This window comes from Montipora foliosa, chromosome 8 (genome assembly GCF_036669935.1).
Source record: "Montipora foliosa isolate CH-2021 chromosome 8, ASM3666993v2, whole genome shotgun sequence".
In the NCBI taxonomy this organism is placed as follows: domain Eukaryota; kingdom Metazoa; phylum Cnidaria; class Anthozoa; order Scleractinia; family Acroporidae; genus Montipora; species Montipora foliosa.
The window spans coordinates 18815566-18831204 of record NC_090876.1 but is presented as its reverse complement, the minus strand read 5'-3'; the positions used below and the strand labels follow the sequence as shown (position 1 = coordinate 18831204).

The 15639-nt window shown below is 39.1% G+C and overlaps 1 protein-coding gene across 2 annotated transcripts in view; it reads right to left on the bottom strand.

Moving 5' to 3' along the window:
* Positions 1-1531: 1531 nt before the first annotated feature.
* The window catches only part of LOC138012619 (cell adhesion molecule DSCAML1-like), a 22002-nt gene continuing 7894 nt past the window's right edge, over positions 1532-15639 (bottom strand). The window contains exons 4-8 of one of the 2 annotated variants that reach the window (XM_068859441.1): positions 13817-14167; positions 7970-8293; positions 6720-7061; positions 5046-5099; positions 1532-2931 (exon numbers count right to left, since the gene is read on the bottom strand). In XM_068859441.1, coding sequence (XP_068715542.1) covers positions 2738-2931; positions 5046-5099; positions 6720-7061; positions 7970-8293; positions 13817-14167 — 1265 coding nt within the window. In that variant the 3' untranslated portion in view covers positions 1532-2737. Of the gene's footprint in view, positions 2959-5045; positions 5100-6719; positions 7062-7969; positions 8294-13816; positions 14168-15639 lie in introns of both variants that reach the window. The other variant, XM_068859440.1, reaches the window with a different exon arrangement.

Below are 15639 nucleotides of genomic sequence, written 5' to 3'. Positions count from 1 at the left end.
TATATCGTTATTTTCACGTGCACTAGTGAAGAATTGTCGTATCAGCCTTTTGATTGGCTAATATGATGTTGAACTTTGGCGCGGGTGGCCTGTGCACAGACAGCGGCAGTAAAATTTGTAAACATGGCGGCCGACTGGTGTATGGTTTTCAAAGTTTTCGATCTTTTATTGCTTAGTTTTCTCCACAAAAATACTTCAGAAGATCTTAAAAAGTTTTAAAAGTGCTCAAGCGAGGTATGGAAGGTAAAGATTTCTTTTATTTCAAAAATATTTTGCTATTTGTTTTGGACTTTTGTTCACGATCGGTGCTTTGATAGCCTCTCGATTAACACTTACCTCGTTAACTTTATGATCACTGTACTTATATAATAAACAAATTACTTCATGATTGGCTCGTTTGTACGATTTTTATTACTCACTCGTTGTGAAGGAGCGTTAAACTCACTCGTTCGCTTCGCTCACTCGTTCGTTTTCGCGATCCTTCACAACTCGTGAATAAAAATCGTACGCACTCACCAACCATGAAGTAATCTATATTGACTTTTATCAATACATTTTTATTCACTTGCGGGAACCCAAATCCGAACTTTCCAGCACGTGAATAAAACATACCTGATCAGTCCAAAGTGTTACTGTCGTTATTAATTAATGCAGTCAAGAGGTAATGAGGGACAGAGAGACAGAGTAGGGGCGTTGGCCGGGCTATGTGAATTTCACTATTAAAACTTATTTATAGAAAACGGAAGTCGGTCTCCCGAGACGTTCGCAACTATTGAGCGCGACGTCATAACAAGTCATTGGAGCGTGCCAAAATACTCGCATTGTGAAATGGCCGCTGTTGAACATTGATTGTGGCTTTCTCAAGTGGAATACAGGCGTCTAGAATTAGGAATCCATATTGAAAAATGTACCGGGAAAAATTCCTCAGGGATTTCGGAAAATGTGTCAGGTAATTCCATACCACAAAGTAAAAGAGAGAAAGCGTAAGCTTTGTGATGTTCAGCCATCGAGCGAAACATGCCCGCAAAAGATGACACCTCTGCTTCTTACCCTTTGAATCCTTGAATCGCCGTTAAAACGTTGAAAAACTGCTTGTCAAGAAACAGCAAGAGGGCCAAAGTTTTGTCCAGTGAAAGGTTTCCTCACGAACTTGAAGCGTCCAACGAACTAAAGGTCTTGAGGGAGTTTGAGAGAAAAATATCACACCTTGACAGCTCTTTGCACTGTGAACTGGAAGAAATTTTTGGCCATCGTAACAATGCAGCTCTCAGTGTTTTCGCATGTAAGGCGAAGAAATATAGAGAAGATGTTCGCAGTTGTGCACCTTTCCGTTTACTGTTTAGTCCACTGCAAATTCCTTTGAAGTTATCATTTGTGGAACACTCGACGAAGGGAAATTTGAAGTGAACGACCCAGTGGAACGCGTAATAGAAACACTGCGAATTCATTGTTTTGCCAGTGAACTTAGTGAAACCATTGCTTGAAAGGGTTTGAGATAAGAGCATATCCAGGGAAGCAAAGTTTTACAATACAACAGTAAAACATCAGAGTACATTTATTTATAAATGACATTTTTATTGTGAGTAGAACTGCAGAAATGAAATATTTGAATCAAAATAAGTGGCCATTCATTCATTTGAATGACTTAACTTGTTTGTAAGGTGTCTTTAGCACTGAAGTTCTACAATGTAGTTGTGAGCTGTGAATTAGAAATTAGCCATTTTTTCCTTCTTGCTACGTGTTTTTTTGTCAATTAGGTATTACTAGTTTCTTATGCATGTTGTTCTCTCCATAAGCTTTGAAAAACAAACTGTAAACATTGCATTAATTAAAACCGTCTATTTATTCTCACATAGTCTAATAGTGTAAAAGTTGAAATTTTTAGTAGTTATATAATACAGAAGAGTACTGTGTTTTGATGGGGGTGAGGTAAACATCGACAAGACTGTGAGCCGGTGTCCCACATCTCTTGTTATGGCATGCAGAATTCAAAAAAAGGAATGAAAACCTTAAAGGGCTTTTAAGGGCAGCTTTGGCCAACTAGAAGCCAAATATGAGTTTTACATGCACGTGTCAGTCTCTTTGGTTAGGTGATCATGATTGTTTTGGCAACGTAATTTGTTTTCTTGCAGTTTCGCCTTCTCAGAAGTTTTATTGGTACATGTTCAAATTGCCAGTTCAATTCAAGGGAATGGCTAAAATGAGTTTTTAATACATGACACGATTTGCAATTGTCAAAATGAACAAATCACATCATTGTATTTTATTACCATTTGTCCATAATTTAATATTTTGAAATGACTTTCAACTCGAGCATTGCTTTATGAACCAAGGGAACACGGTGTCTTGTTTTGGTAGAGAATTGCTTTTTGAAGGCTTTTGTTTGGTGTGATTCCAGAAATTATCCATACATTTTTGAGGGGGGTCTTAATAGAGCCAAATCTGTTGTTAAGGAAAGCAAACAAAAAATAAAAGAAGAACTTAAACCAGAATAACAAGAGATGTGGGGTGGGATGCTCAAACAAAAAACCGTTTGTTGGTAAGAGGATAGATATTTCATGGAGTAGAACACTATTTTTTTAACCAACGCTAAACGTTTTGAGATGTCTCAAAATGACTGATCAGCTTCACCAACTTTACCAGAAGTGGCCAAGTCCGTTTCGCTTATTCAGTTTCGTCTGCTTACGATAAAGTCCTACAAACTATTTCTTTATTGTTGCTAGATTTTAACGTTAATCTAAAAGGCGGTTTCCTCCGTGACTTCCAAAAGACGAGGACATTGCCTTGGAAAGATGATATATGGCTTCCTTTTCTTGATGCACCCAGTAACGGCCAAGAGTACAAATACCAAGACTCCAACAATTGGGATCACTGTGGCTAGGATCCATTTTTCTGAGCTCGTAGCTTGGGGTGTGTTGAATATCCCGCCAACTGGAGAAAATGGCAAAGATCCTGTCACTAAACACCAAGTCAGTACATGCCACAATTCGTTGTTCTGTTTTCTAAAGTTCTAATTACATAAAATACAAAGGCGATTGCTCTCTCATCTCGCTTTTAAGAAGCAAAATGTCGTATTGTCGAACATAAGCATTCAGCGATTGGAAACATTTTTCGGAAGCCCCCTTACAGGGAAATAGATTTCCTCAAAGACAGGAAGAGTATTAGTCTCACGGTAATGCGCATGAACGAAACAAATTTAAAACTTTAACAAGAAAAATTGATGAAATCCTGAAGCTTTTCTTGCTTTATTATATGACTAGCTCACTGAGCGGGCAAGATAAACCCAATCCCGCGCAGTAATTGGCTACCCGTGCGTGCAAGATCAGTGGATTCGCTCCGACGAAGGGCTAACGTTCGAAACGTCAGCTTTTAGAATCTCTGTACGGTGGTCAATTTACATTATCAACTCCGTTGATAAACCAAGTTTTTGTATACTACTTCCCCACCGACGCAGCACCACAGTTTCTTTAGAAACTACCCCTTCATTCAAGATCAGTGGAGTTACACCGCCCGCTCGGGATTTCTCGTTTGGCCCCGTAAGATCAAAGGTCATTTTTTTTTTTTGTGTTTTATCCCATATAATAAATCTTTTGTTGACCAAGCTTGTTCGGTCAAGATAGCTGAATATTGGCCTCGTTCTTTTTTTTGCGTGTTTATGGGCCTCGAATTCGTCTCGGTCCATAAACACGCAAAAAAAAGCACTTGTCCAATATCCAGCCATCTTGTCCTCACGCTTGGTCCATAACCCATATTTACTATATACTCAACAAATATCGCGTTTCTGATTGTTCAACGACGAACGCAAAAAGAGGTTATAGAGTGCAATACAGAAATGGCTATGGAAAGAAAGCGATGGAATGATTCCGCTGAGTATATCATAAATAAACCGTATGAATTTGCGTTTCGTGATTTACGATCACTCGTGATGTAGTAAGGTGGCTGAACACAGTTTTTGATACCTATGTTTCATTTACCTTTTTCCCTAAAACCCTTCATCCTTTGTTCGCCAAAAATGGTGGCAAGCAAGTTAGCAACACGAACTTCGGTTTTTTGACAGTTAAGCTGACGTATATGCCATTGCCATGGCAACTTGAATAAATATAGACAGGCCTTTAAAATCGGTTTTGTTAATTTGCAGAAAATCTAGTCGTCAGATTTTCGTTATAATTTGCATGCAACAGGCTTCTAACGATAATGTTAACACTATTTTTAATAATAATTTGACAGAGAGATCTTTAATTATCCCTTGTTGGTGGTTCACTGGAATATCTATTTTCCTTTGTTAAGGTTCAACGTTTTTTCAATACTCCAGTTACTTATTTCTTAAAGTATTTTCGTTCCAAATTTCGTTAAATTCTCACGAGTGGTTCTCGAGAGATAGGCGTATTTCAGAGAAAGCTATTCTGCATTCAATCGAAACTTTTTAACTCACTATACGCATGCGATGCATTTAGCTGGGTTCTTTCGACAACAAAGAAAAATCTGTGAATGGCGGAGTTCTTTGCATCGTTACCTTTTCTAACATACATTTCTCATAAAAGACTAAAACCATCAAACACTTTGTTCAATTATAAGGAAAAATAGTACAGATAGCGGAAGCATTGAGCAAATAAAATGTTGCTGTATTGAAGCCATGTTTATTTTTTTGCAATCCTTGCGCGCGCGCTGCATTGCATTAGAAAGAGCGCGCGCGAAAACTGTGTTCGGCCACCTTAACGTTTTCAAATTGCACTCACCTACGTGCCCCGCGCGCAAACATCACTACATGCTATGAAATCACATAGATTTCTCGTTGGCCACTTTTAATGATTTTCACACATAAGGAAGAGAGCTACAAGTTTCAAATGTTTAAGTTTTTCTACATGCCGGTTTTGACCTTAAAAGCAGCCTTAAAAAAATCATTCGCAGGCTCGTAGTTATCACTCGTGAACAATAATTGTAAACTAATAATGATATGAAAAATTAATGTTATCATAACCATCGTTTATCATCAGAATCATTTTTATTGTTATTGTTGTTAACTTCATGGAATTTTATCCACTAACCTGTCGTTAACTTGAGAATCGAAGCAGGAGTGTAGTCATTTGTGGTTGAAATGTCTGCAATCAAACAAATTGTTTAAGTCACTAAAATATACAATATATTCTCGCTTGAAGACAAGACTATACCGTTAAATTTCTCCTTTAGTGTCTGGTAAAGCCTATTTTTGACCGGTCAATTCAGCTGAGAGGAAAATAATTACTCATACGTAGCAAGCGGACAGCCGATCACCTTTTTGTGCTCAAGCATCGCTGACGACATTTTAAATTGCGAAATGCCTTCGTGGCTTGACTGACTTACGAAATGGCGTATAAATAAATTATAAATGTTTGACGAGTTGGTCGAACCAAAAGATTTCTGTCGAGTCCATTGCCAGGAACGAAAAATGAAAATGCCAAACATACAATGATTTTGCCTCCATTACTCAACCGGACACCGTAGCTATTGTAGATGATATATGGACGCGTTGGCCAGCACGTCACCGTGCCATTTATTTAGCAATGCACCAGAGCCGGACACGAAAACCCCTAAAAAACAAACAGATGGAAAGAAATCGGGGAACGTGTACGCCCGACCAAGGCAGTGATGTGACCCTTAGGGCTCTAGGGTATTCTAATTGAAAAACACTATTTACATTGTAAATAAAGACTATTACTCATGTACAGCCTAACGAAGGCACAAAACAATTTTTTCAGCGCAATATAGCAATAAACGAAACTGGACTTGTACACGCGGCGAAGGCTGACCGTACAACATATTTGCCAACTGACAACCGCAAACTACAAATCTAAATGCAAAAACCACTGCGCTGCTAACGCGGCTCACCGGGCCACTGATACATGCCGGCAAAATAGCAATTTATGCTAATTTGAAATTATCACAAATTACATTAATTTTATTATCATGCCTCTAAAATTGTGCGCGCTATCGTTGAATGATTTGGTGCTCCGTATTCTACAGTTATATTAGTATAGTTCGTTATATTCAAAGATCATTTTTCTCTACCCACATTGTAAGTTAGAGGTCCTTTAAGGTTTCTCCTGCGGATTTTTTTTTCAGTTGCATTTATGTCCCTTGTGTTCCGTTCCCATTTGGGTCCTGACTCTTAGGCCCGGGTTAAACGCCGTACTTCACATGAGCCGAACCTAATTACACTTTAGGTCGACCCAAACTAGTTAAGTTCGCCTGTTGAGTCAAACGTCGAACTTAATTCAGCCGAACTTTAACTGACCACGAAAATAAATAGCAAAACCGAGATCGAGGCTGTCTCATACATCAACATGATTATGCATTTGGTTCGGCTCATGTGAAGATCCGCGTTTGACCCAAAGGCGATCTTCAGCCGTTATTCCCGCCTGGAGTGGCCGTGAAGAACGCCTCAGCCGATCCAAATAAAACCAGTCGAACTTAATTGGGTCAAACGCCGTACTTCACATGAACTTAATTCATGTAAATTAGTTAAATTGAGTTCGGCTCATATGAAGTACGGCGTTTAACCCGGGCCTTAGTGCGGCTCTCAAACTCGACTTTCGCTTTTAAAGATTCCCCGTTCCTTATTTTCTGACCCCGGATTTCCATTCTCCGTTTCCTTCAAAGATATCCGTCAAACTCGGTTAATAAAAGGTATTTATCTCTATACGATGGTTGTTAGTTTCATTTACTCTAAAAAGGTTCCTTACCCGATAACACCTTTAATTGAATTTTGACTGAGCTGTTCAACCATCCTTTAACTTCATCTTCGCATGATTGATGACAGCTATACTCCCCTTCATCTTCCCCTGTAATGTTGGTAATTTCGAGCTTGTAGGCATCATAGCATATGCTGTCAGTCTCTTCGAACTCCACTACTTTATACTTTTCATCTGTTTTCAAAGACACCGAGTTATTTTTGAAATGCCAAGCGAATCCTTGACACCTGTCATTAGCATCCCATCTGACCAAGCAACTTAAGGCAATGTTCTTTAAGGCATTTTCTTTAATCTCTAACGGCGTGTTAGCTCTTATAGAAGTGTCTTTATTGCCTGTATAAAAAACAAGAAAGTTCAGTTTTACAAATGCGTGCCCGATTTTGTGAATTAACAAAGTTTCATTCTCAAAGTTTTTCTGTATAAACTCCGATCAATTCACATCACTAACAAAATTGCGCCACTAGCCCTTCAAAGCTCAAACGTTTGAGGCTGCCTAAACACGTTACAGTCGAAACCGTTTAGACAACGCACGCATTCGTGAAAACTGGTACTTGGCTCTCGGCTACAGAATTCAAAGTGTGCATTCACTTTTATCATTGTCCGTTTTTATACTAGAGACGCATAATCCGTCCACACGAATTATGGGTCGCTCCACGTATTATCCATATAGTGTAAAAACGGGACGAACTATACAAGACGCATAATTCGTCTGGGACGAACTTGGGCGAACATTTTTTCTGCTTCTGTTAAATCCATGTAGTATAAAGATGGGTACAAGACGCAAACTGCGTCTGGAGGAACTTTCCAGTAAAGTGCGTCTTCAAAGACGCACTAAAGTGGATACTTTGCCCAGACGCACTATGCGTCTTGTTCCCGTCTTTATACCAGACGAACTTAACAGACGCAGAATTGTGCGTTTCTAGTATAAAAACGGCCATTTACATGCGAAAATAGTGTCAAATGGCGAAACGAGAACGAAATAACACTCATAAATCAATACGATTTTATAGGGCAGCATCTTCGTTGCCAAGATAAAAATGCTCATAAATTAAGTTGATGAGGAAAATTGTATAAAATTGTACTAATTTAAAATAATAGTGATGATCCTTTTCTTAAGTCCCAGCTATTTCTAATGTAAGCCCACTTCAAATCTGACGAGCCAAACAATAATTATTTTTTGGTCTTTACAAATTGAATGAACCATACATGTAAATAAATAAAATAAATATGAGACCACTTACACAAAAATTTCACTTGTATTTTGAAATTCTTGGATGTCGACCAGCTGTTATTAAACCTACTGTTTGCGGCGCACTTATAAACGCCATCGAATTCTTCGCGGCCTGGAACGTGGAGAGTAGTGTAAGTGGTTAAGGTGCCATCCTCTCCTGACTGCTCGAGTTCTTCATGACGCAAACTCTCCGATTCATTGATGATTGGTTCGTCGTCTTTGTACCAAGTTATTTGTGGTCGGGGCCTTCCTTTAAACGCGCAGTATATATCTACCCCTTGGTTCTGAGAGATATATTTTGGGGAACCTGACCGGTTAACAATCACCCATTCACCTAGAAGGGAAAGAAAGACTGACAGATTTGGGTACGCAGGGGGCCGTTTCTCGAAAGTCCCGGAACTTTACGGGCCATTCTCGGGTGTCATAATTCCTTTTGTAACTCAAGAACGGAGAGCATTTAATTCGTCAAACTTCACAGTTAATTTTCGTTTTGCTACCTTGAAAGCATGTTAAAAGATCGGCTTTCCAAAACAAGCGGTTGGCAATTTCACAGATGGCTTTTCGGGCCCGAAAAGTTTTTCGGGACTTTCGAGAAACGGGCCCCAGCTGCAGGTCGCAAAATAAATAAATCTGTCTTAAGCATAAAGACAAGTTAGCAAAATTGTGCTTTAAGGGGAGGTTGCAGTTCAACTGAATTTAACTTTTCTCACATAAACTCGACGTACAAATTATGACATTAATTACAAAACAATACACTCTCAAATAGTTCAGTGAACTATTAAAGTGGAGTAGCTGACCCAAAGAAAACAAAAGTTTATTAAATAAATATGCATTGTTGAATAAACAATCAGGTTTAAAGGTATTGCTTCATGAACCAACTAAGAATTGAAGATATGATATTATAATGATCATGTAACTCACTAACTACTGTAGCCATTTACGATATAGAGATTACTTCATGGAAAGCGCGCGCGTACGGGATTTTCACACGAGTTGGTGATTCGGAAGTATCTGAAATCGAACGAATGAGCACAGCGAACGAGCGAGATTTCTGATATAAAACCAACGAGTGTGAAAATCCCGTACAAAGCGCTTTCCATGCTGTACTTTGTTTATTTTATACATACTGAGATTTTTTTATTTATTTATCCAGCTTTAATTGGTTCATTTAATATGTGTTAAAACATTCTCTCACATTCGCTCATTTTGGTGGTTGGTTGGCCGCATCGTTCAATGATGCTCTCAATGTGACTGCGCGGCATTTGTCGATATTTGACTCTGTGGTTGCGTGATGCAGCTAGAGTTAAATACCCACATTGCACCCTTGCTCACCATAGAGTCTCCAGTAGCTCAGCGGTTAGAGCATCCGTACGAGATCACGGAAGGTCGTGGGTTCGAATCCCATCTGGGGCTCGGATTTTTTCCGATTTTCCAGTGGGTTCAATTGTAACACCTTTCGTTTAATATGTGTTAAAACATTCTCTCACATTCGCTTAATTGGTTCCCTAAAATAATTACAAAACTCCTGTATTAAATTGTCTTCGAAAAATTGAGTTTTTACTAAAATTGGCATGTGAAAATATCACCAATCAAAAATCATAACTGGTGCAAAGGATAGCAAACATGTCAATTCTTAATTAAATATGGAACTGCTCGTTTGAAAATAACGAAATAAGCAAATCCCATATTGGTAAGCAAATAAAGTTTAGTTTGTTTAGTTTGAGACGGTACTGTAATGACCGCGATGACCGCGAAAAAGCCCGCGGTTTGTGATTGGACGAAACGATTTTTTCACGTGTGAGAAACTCGTTTCGCCTCTCTGATTGGTCGAAGTAAAATCCGAAACGCTTTTTCACACAGCAAAATTTGATGCGAAAATCCCAGTACATATAAAATAAAGAGCTTTTCGTGAATTGCCAAAATGTAGAAACTGGATCGTAATTTTGTTTCAGTGCTTTGCATTGATAGGTAATGAGTTCAGTCCAAATGTTATTGTCCCACTATTCTTGCCTTTCTTCGATGAGTAACACACGTCTTTGTATCAAAGGAAACCCAAAACAAATGCAATATTCCTTTACCAAGAATTAACCGTGTTAGTGCATGCAATTAACTAAAGGCCTGATGATTGTTTTGTTGTCTTATAGCTGAAGATGGAGTCGACCATAATGAGTTGAAACAAATGGACTCTTGATTGGAAACATGAAAACATTGCGGGTCTTTTCATAAAAGCTTGCACACTTCAGTTCAAGAAAATCACACAAAACCTAATATGGACAGATCATTCTGCTAGATTTCCTTTGCGTTGTAAGTACCGGAGTGTTATTCGTGTGAGATTTAGTGCTACACTCAGAGTTTCTATAAAGATGTTCAGGCTGCGATTTAAAAAAGATCTTATTACATACTCGAGAACATCATACTAGACAGAGAGTCATTTATGAACATTTCGTTTGCTCACTTGTTTGTTTGGTTGTTTCTGTGAGTGTTGTAAAGAAAAGTAAAAGAAATGTAAAACTGTATTTTAACAAGACAACTCAAATACTTAGCGATACGATGTGGTTATCATATTGCATGATACATTGAAAGTCAACTCAGCTTATAGTCGGCGAACTTAGTGAATCACACAACTTTAGCAACATGTTAAGAACATATTCAGGGTCAAATTGCAAAAAATAAGAACGTTCAGACTCAGCCCCAAAATTAGATGTTCTTATAAAAAAAGTGTATGTTCGCCGTATTTTACTCAGTGTTCACCTAAAAGCTCTACAAATACTGCGACAGGTGCAAGCGAATGATTCTGAATTTGCGTGAAAATCAATCTTAGAATACTATGGCCTGATACGAGATTAAGGAATTGAGTTAAAGCTAGGGGCTAGGTCACGCTATTTTAGGTAATTTTGTTTCATTTTGTTAATTATGAGCTCTAAACGTCAAATTGGCAGAGCAAGAGTCTTTCATTTACAAAATCACGGCCACATAACAACTGAGAATGATTTTCCAGCTTTGTAAATGACATTTTGATAAAGATTGATATAAATTTGAAAAAAGGTGGGCGGACGTTTTTCAAATTTAACCAAATTCAATCCACTTCAATCCTCTCCAGTTTTCTTCATCCATGTCCCTTCTTGGCTTCCCTGTGTTTTGTTAGAGTTCTTCTATAGTTTTGAACAGTTATTTTGATATTTTAGTTAATTCTATGACCATTCGATCAGTGCTGAAATTGCCTAAACCTGCGTAACCTAGCCCCTTTAAAGAACCGTCGCAAAATATATTGAAGTTGCTCTCTACGTTGCAATGGAATAAATAAGCACTTGTAAATTTTGTCAAAGACTTCAAATTGCACTCACCCTACGGGTTTTTGCAATTTTGGTCGTCTTTGAAAAAACTTACTCGTGCTTATTTATTCCAAATTGCACTCAAAGTCAAGTGATTACTTATATTATTAAAGTGCGTGCCACTCACTGGTTCCTCACGGAATCCAAAAGGGGTGACTCCGTTCGTGAAGTGCATGACAAGAAGAAAACCTAGAATCTCGATCTTAAACACAGACTGTCAACGTGTCCTAAGCAAGAGAATTTCTCACGTCATCAGTGACAACCGTAGCGGCTTCCATGATGCGCAACTGAGAAGTCGGGAATGGTGGAGGAATGTTGACGATTAATTCCGTCGCCGTTGCGCTTTGGTTTGGGATCTGTATGATTACTTCTGTGATCTTTTGCCCGGACGTTGTCTATCATGGGCCAACCCTTTTGGAAATTAAAGAAGATTGGGAGGATCTGGAAATTAGTGAGCTACTGGTTTGTATCGCCACTTGCCCAGACCACTTGACCATATCCCATATTGGATATGGAAAGACAAGGCTGAGAGTTACACCTATCGAGACTAGACTGTGGCATTTGTCACTCTCAACTTATACTTGACCAAAATCTTGGAAGAGAGCCAACACCAGCCTTCTCTCTTCTCTCCAGAGTGGATATCTCAATTAGTAGTATGGACTACCAAGGAATCAATGTGAAACCATGTCGCAAAAAAATTCCCATTTGCTTTTTCTCGTAAGTATGTATAGTTTTGTCGCGTTGTGTCAACTAGTATTGGTGTTAATTATAAGGTTTACAGTTCTGGAAGTGTTAGTACGTAATAACATTTTGTATACCTTAAATTCCGTTGTTAATAGAGTTTGTATCGTATTCTCTGTAATCAATAGCTGTAAGCCGCACTTTTGCACAAGAAAAAAAAAACTTTGGTGTTAATTATATGTAAATGTTGTATATAAATACACAAAAACAGGCGTTGGTTACGGTTGGAAAAAGTCAGTTGAGAAGAAGGCAGACGAGGAGAAAAAGCGAAATTAAAGAAGGAGAAGGAAGCCCGGAGAGAAGCCAAAGTGGGTAAGTGAACGTGTTAAGAAAGGAAAAAAAAAAAGAACAGTGCCAAGAGTCATTGGTAGGAACCGACCGCTGTACTCTTTTGTCGACGGTGGCAAGGTAGTCAAAGCTTTGTGAGGAAAAGTTCGGTGATAAAAGTGAAAGTTTTGAGGACAGACAGAAGAACAACGTTGATTGGTTTGCTGTAAGAGGTTGCAGGATTAGCCGGTTGGACTGACAATATCCTGGAGAAAGCACGTGGGCTGACGGTGAACTGAACTTTGTATAAATTGTAAATAGTACTTTGAAGATTAACTTAACTTCAGCCGCTTAATTAGAGTTTGCAAATTGGCTTTAGTCTAGGTTAGTTAACTTTCATTTCTAAGATTTCGTATACTGTTAGCTTGTAAATTTAGAGGTTAAAAACAAAATAATGCAAGGCTGTTTGTCCATACAGAAATAGCAAAAGATGGTTCTGATGCTGAATACCAAGGCTGCTGCCTGCACTCGATTAATCTTGTCATTTGCCACGCCTGAAAAATCACAGCGATGGAAAACATGATGGACTTGTGTCATGAATTGTCCGCATTCTTTGACAATTCACCCAAGCGGCACTGAGAAGTTCTTAAAGATTGTAATCGACGATTTCACAAAAACGCACCAAGGGTTGCAAGGAATACAACATTTGTACTTGTAATGATAATATGATGACTTTATTTAACGAGGCCTCATATTTACTGGTTGCCCAGTAGTTTACAATATGGCCCTCAACTCAACTGAAATCAAATGAAATGTTGGTTTTTGAGAAGAGGGGAAAACCGGACTACCCAGAGAACAACCTCTCGGATCGACTCTCGGAGCAGAGTAGAGAACCAACAAACTCAACCCACATATGGCGTCCGATCCGGGAATCGATCCCAGGCAACATTGATGGAAGGCGAGTACTCTAACCACTGCACGATGTACGATTATATTGTTATAGCTTTAAATGAGATCTGCCAGCCCATAATTGATGAGCGTTTCTATCCAAATTGAGGAGGAATGGTGCTGGGACAGCAAAGCAAAGGCGATGGCCAATGGGTTACAGAACACTATGACGGATCCATTTTATATATCATTTCATCGTTGATTCAGGAGCGTTCAACTTCTCTATAATCGTGCAATGGCATTTTTGCAGACAGAGTTATTTTTAGATTGATTTTTCCCGTAAAACTAGACCTTTCCAGCCAATCACAAGTCTTGCGTGAGAAATTAATACCCATTGATGAGAATGGTCACACGTGCAAGCCAAGTAATATTAATTAAGAACTTGTCTAAAAATAGCTTCGTCTATGCCGTTACATAGACCTAGTATTGTAGTTGCAAGGTCCTTGCATTGCTTGCTGCGTAATAAGCAATACGTAGGGTATTGCTTAGGCGACGCAAGCGATATGCAATGACGTATGTAATGACGTTAGCAATGTTAATAAAAATGTTAATTTTTTATAATTTCTTACCCGGTGTCCCAGGAGGAGAATATACCTTCATCTTAAAAGAATCTGATTGGTTATTCCATCCTGTAAAAACTCTGCATGCCTGGTGACAGCTATACTCCCCTTCATCATCTTCAGTCACGTTCAGAATTTCAAGGCTGAAGGCTTTCTTGCATACGCTTTTAATCTTTTCAAATTTCACTATCACATACTTTCCATCTGTTTTTAATGGCTCTGGGTTCTTGTTGAAATGCCAAGTGAACCCTTCTAGGCACCAAGAAGCAGCAAACCGAGAAACCAAGCAACGTAAGGTGATGTTATTGAAGGCATTCACTTCAATCTGAGGGGGTCCGATAGCTTTTATGACATCTTTACCTGTGTGAGAATAACTTCCGGAATAATTGTTTGTTTTGTTTATTTGTTGAAGCTTGTTAGTATATCTTAGGAGCTATAAAGCTGGTATGGACTATAGACCTGCCGTAATTTTACGCTTTAAAGGTCAGACATCAAATGTCGGACGACAAAACCAGGGACTACGGCCCTTTCCTTCTCGAACAGTGTGTGGGTTCTTTAACGTCCCACAGAATTATTTACAAATAAGTGTTGTGAGACGTAGTCTACGCAAGGGCAACGGAGTACCTTTAAAAGTGGGGGGGGGGGGGGGTGGGGGAGGGCTCGGTTTTGGTTTGGATCATGGAACTGTGAGGGGAGGGATGAGAGGTTTCAGAGAAAACAACACAGTTGGAAAAACGTGTGGGAGGGGAGGGGGCATAGCAGGGCATAGCATACGATGATGCGAGTACCCATGGGAAATTCATTTCTATTCCCTATCGCTGCGCTCAGCCGAATAGAAAACATTTCCCATATAAACACTAGAGACGATAGGCGGGAAGAACAGGATAATAACTAAATACCTATATTAAGACTAACCATCAACTGATGGTTAATGTTCTCACGACAACACAAATCTTTGGCCTTATCTGTCTTCCATCTACCGTGCTTCTTAACCATCCGATCGGGCAGATCATTATTGATGGCAGCGGAAGCTCCGCCGATTCTAAAGGAATGAAGGCCAAGTTTCGAAGTATCAAGCCCTATCGCTTTAAGCTTGAGTAATATAACTTCTCGAGCTCTCGTATAGGAAAGCTTAGTGCCGGGTCGGAAAAAATGACCCTTAATCTTACTAAACCCTAAGGACCTAAACACGAACTCCCTTAAAGTAGTGTCTTCCTTAAAGTGCCCCTGTGATCGAAAAAACCACTTCCTTTTTTCCTTCAGATTTTGAAAGTGTGTTTGCTTAACACCTGACCGGCAAAATTTTGAGCTTTGATTTTTAGTTTTGGATTTCACGGTCCGCCATTACTCACGTTCAAAACTGACCGATTGGACCTTAGACGGTTGGATGCAGGGAAAAGTGACGTCAGAGGCTCACTAACTTAAAATTTCAGCAGGTGAACGCAGCTTATTATATATGCAAAGCGTGAGTTTAAAAGTCTGAAAGCCCAAAACCCCCGTGCTGCCTATTAATTCTGCGGCGTACACACGTATTGCATTCTTAAACTAGTGAGCCTTTGACGTCATTTTCTCCTCGATCCAGCTCTCTCAAGAACATAATGTTAGTAATAGCGGACCATTAAATAGGAAAATTACAGTTAAAATAAAGAGGTGTCTTTTTGAAATTAAGGCTTAAATCGTGGGTCACTTAGTGTTTTGTTAACATAGTTTTGAAATCCAAAGAAAAATATGAATAGATTTTTTTGGTCACAGGGGCCCTTTAACTCGTTTGCATATGTTAAGAGCATGCTGTGCGGGCAAGTAGCCCTACCGATCCTAGCGACCAATCTGGT